The sequence below is a fragment of the Micropterus dolomieu genome, linkage group LG09 (assembly GCF_021292245.1).
Source record: "Micropterus dolomieu isolate WLL.071019.BEF.003 ecotype Adirondacks linkage group LG09, ASM2129224v1, whole genome shotgun sequence".
Classification (NCBI taxonomy): domain Eukaryota; kingdom Metazoa; phylum Chordata; class Actinopteri; order Centrarchiformes; family Centrarchidae; genus Micropterus; species Micropterus dolomieu.
In genome coordinates, this window is record NC_060158.1 from 22,874,150 (window position 1) to 22,878,317 (window position 4,168).

The 4,168-nt window shown below is 37.3% G+C and overlaps 1 protein-coding gene across 1 annotated transcript in view; it reads left to right on the forward strand.

Moving 5' to 3' along the window:
- The window catches only part of lg09h5orf49 (linkage group 09 C5orf49 homolog), a 6,881-nt gene that overhangs the window by 654 nt on the left and 2,059 nt on the right, over positions 1-4,168 (forward strand). Inside the window, exons 2-3 of the mRNA XM_046058968.1 lie at positions 386-546; positions 2,205-2,321. Of these exons, the coding sequence (XP_045914924.1) occupies positions 430-546; positions 2,205-2,321 (234 nt within the window). The 5' untranslated portion in view covers positions 386-429. The remainder of the gene's footprint in view (positions 1-385; positions 547-2,204; positions 2,322-4,168) is intronic.

Here is a 4,168-nt window from a genome sequence, read left to right on the forward strand (position 1 = left end):
CAAGCTAATCTTAAATGTCAAAGTAGAGAGGAGCCTAGTAGGCCTATTTATTTTCATTCATTACACAATATGAATAAGCTATGCAGACAGTTGTAAAGAAAGAACATCTTTTTCTTCTGTTCTCTACTTGTTATAGTTACACAGTATTAGGGGTGTGGGCTGTATTAAAAGTATCCACTGTTCTCCCATGCTCTAACACACAGTAACGATGAAATGTGTGCTGTAGGGGACACAGGAAGTGACATATAACACCTTCATGCGGCGTCGGAACCGCGTAGGAAATTCACAGCCGCACCGGCAGAGCTCCAGAATATGCAACTCGGCCGGCTCACGCGCGGACGCGCTACAAGTGCGAGGGCCCGCCCAACGCTGCTTGCAGCTTTAATACCTTTTATTACCTTTATTGACTGATTTTTTAAAGCCGAGAAGATGGACGTATCACTCGAGGCACAAACCAAACCACTTTCTACCTTGTCGTCATTCAGTTACATCCCAGCGCGACGGAAGGAACCGAAAGAAATGTCCTTCTTTAACAGAGACTCAAAGGTGACGAGTTGTTGAAAGCTTTGCTAAGATAATCTCATTGCTAATGTAACAGGTTACATTATGTTTAACGTTAGATTCCTTCTTATACTGTGACAATATCACAACAGAAAATATGCCTCATTGGGGAGTAACATTAACTAGTTACATGTATGTAGCCTAATTACAAAATAATTGTAACGTTTACGGTAATCAGTTGCCCTGCTGCAATATGTTGAATAATATTCATTTTGTTGCTTGCATGTTTTTCATGTGCACAATGTCTTCCTTCCTTTGCCATTAAGTAAAGTTTGATGCTATTCTGATGCTTTTGACTTGTTCTCATGTTTGATTTTACAGCCATCCATCTGCCAGTTACACTGCCTCTCAAGCTGTCTTTTGGAAATGGCTAACAGTTGAAAACATGCATTAGAAATTTGGAAAAGTAATTATATGTAAATGTAACACTCTGATAAAGTAATTGAAATAGTTACACTACTATTACATTTTAAATAGCATAACTTGTAATCAGTAACCTGTTACATTTCCAAAATAACCTTCTCAACACAGCTTATGTATGAGTGGAAGTCAGGGAATATTATTCAAATGTAACGTTATCTTAGAGACAACTCTGTCCTCAGATTATACAGCATACTAGATTATATTGTATCTCACTGACAGCTTTTCTCACATGCATTAGATAATGATTTGCAGATATTTTCCTCCACAGCAAACCCAGTTGTAAGTCAAGTTAGTAAATAAGAAACATAAACTGTCTAGGAGGGAATGACACGTCTGATTCATACCTCTTAGTTATAGAAATACACGAAAAGATCATGAAGCCACAAAAGAAACCTCTGTCCAACAGTGACATTACTCTGTTGCCATGTGAGGATCTCTTTTAAATGATTCGTAGAAATACCACTGGTGACTGATTCACCACTGTGCTGTTGGTTTTGTTGTAACTTACTTGTGAGAAATTTATTTATTTCCAGGATAAAAACCCCTTGAGATGTACCATCTCGTTTTCGAGGGGGTCCTGACCAAAAACACACAATAATATAAAAATACACAATATATACAGCAAACATCAAACACACAATAGTAAACATTTCAAGAATACAAAAAACATGTGCCTTGCACATGCCACAAACTCTAGACACCAATACACACCACACTAATAGTAAAACAGTAAGTAACAATAGTTAACAGGAGCAGTCTGTTGTAAGGTGAATGATAAGAGCATTCTTAAATGAACCTAGATACTTCAAAGATGTCAAGAAAATTGGTATATTGTTCCAGTCTCTACGAGCCTTAACCCTAAATGCTTTTTTTCCCTATTTCTAGTGTAGTTTTTGAACATGAAAAAAAAGATTGTTATTGCTTCCAAGATAATAAATATGATTAGAGTTATGCAAAACTCTTGTAAATAAACAAGATATTTAAAATTAATTCATTTGAATAGAAACTGGTACCAGTGTAACTGTCTTCTATTATCAAGAGAAAGCCACTGCAACTTATTTCAACCACTTTTGAGAAGAGATCACTGTGATTGCTGCCTTCAGGTCTACCTCTACCTCCCGCACCTTGCCCAAAGTGTAAAAAGAAAAAAAAAACATCCCCTTTTGGCTCAAGCCAGGCTTTGAATGATAAACACCTGTTCGCTGCCTCTCCATTGGTAGGCCCCAGAAGTCTTCATGTATGACCAAGTGTTCCACCAGGCCGAGGGCTATGATATGAAACTGCACCGAGATGACAGGACACACCATAAAGGGAGAGGACTAAACATAAACGAAGAGGTAATGACTGCACTTTAGTGGCTATTTAAGCATCTCATTTGAACTGTTTCAGCTTGCTGATGAGCTCAAACTTGAGTTAAATGAATCTGACAAGTGTATTCAACCTAGCCTCAGCAAGATATTGGACTTGTCCCAGCTAGTAATTGTGTTAAATGGTCTTTATAATTCTGCTTCTCATTATTTGAAAAATTGTAGATCCTGTAGTAATCCAAACTCTGTACTGGATTAAATTGTATTCCTTGTTGATTGTACTAGAACATTGGATTGTAGCTGAAGTCTGTTAAGGATCAACTTATGGATCAACATAAAATGAAAAAAGACTTGCTGCTTAGCTTTACTCCAGTCACATTTATTTGGTACATTTAACTACTTCTACTTTACCAATTCACTACATAAATCCTATTCCATAGTAAAAGAAGCCCTAGAGCTGCCACACATGCTCAAGTTCTCACTTCTATTGCTGTTGCAAGCAGCTGCTTAACATACAGCTACCTTAAGAATTGGTGTGCACACCCCACAGAGAGAGAGCTGATCCTCTTGTCAAAGACTGTGCACATGTTTAAATCAACTTCAGAAATGATAGACTTGATAATATTAATCCATTTTACTATTAATAATATTTAATAATGTATTAATAATGATTAACTGTTTACATCTCACATATTGAAACACTCATACATTGATTCAAATCTTTCATTCCTTTTGAGTTGACCCAGTATGTAATCAATGACAATCAATGGTAATCAATCATTATGTTGTCCGGGATGGCTTTCATATTATGTTCCCCACTGCAGGCAACATGTTGAAAATGACTTTTCCTGTAATGGAGTCAGGAACTATGTTCCAGTCTCAGCATTAGGTTTATCAGTCTTACTTTCTTCAGCCTCTTAATTTATCTAGAGGTTGCTTTACACGTGAGCATAAGCACTAGTAAACATCAACGTCAGTGGACATATAGTACTGACCACCCACACAGACCATAGAGCAGTATATTATAAGCAATACCACTCTACTCAGCTAATATTGGTGTTTCCTGAATGCCAGCTGCTTATTCTTGCATACCAGTACCTTTAGATGACATTGGCAATATGGCTGTTATAGATGGAAATGTCAGTATAGGGTGACAATTCTAAAAGAGCAAAATGCTTCATTTCTGCTAACATTTTTTTTGCCATGTGGTGGCCTCATATATCTCTAGGTTTTATGGCATTTGTTTATTGCACCTTTTGAAGCCATTATATCTCCATAGAGTAATTATTCATGTCAAGCAAACTAGCTCACAGTGAGTTTCTGGGTCACTGAAAGCAGAGAGGGTGGTGAACAAAGCATCCACACACACTCCTGAGCTTGTAATTACAGTGAGTTGAGTGGTTGGCTGTCAGCTCCTGCTGAATTATGACGTTTCTGTTCTGCAATTCACATTTGAATATGAATTAAAAACTATTTATTAGGGCCCGAGCACGACCGTGCGAGGTCCCTATTGAATCTGCTCGGATTATATTTTTTTTTTTTTTTTTTTTTTTTTTTTTTTTTTTTTTTTTTTTTTTTTTTTCTGCAAAGTAGGCCCAAATGACATGGCCTAAACATACTCGAAAACTCACCAAAATTTGCAAACATGTCAGAACCGGTGAAAAATTTCGTATTCTACAAGTTTCGCACATGGGCGTGGCAAAATGACTCGCTAGCGCCACCTTGAAAATTGGAAATGATTAGCCCCTCGTTCACGTTCAACCTACATGTACGAAATTTTCTGGGGACATGTATCGTATCAAGACGCACAAAAAAGCCTCAAGAACCCATAGCCTAAAGTCAACAGGAAGTCGGCCATTTTGAATTTTATGGCCATT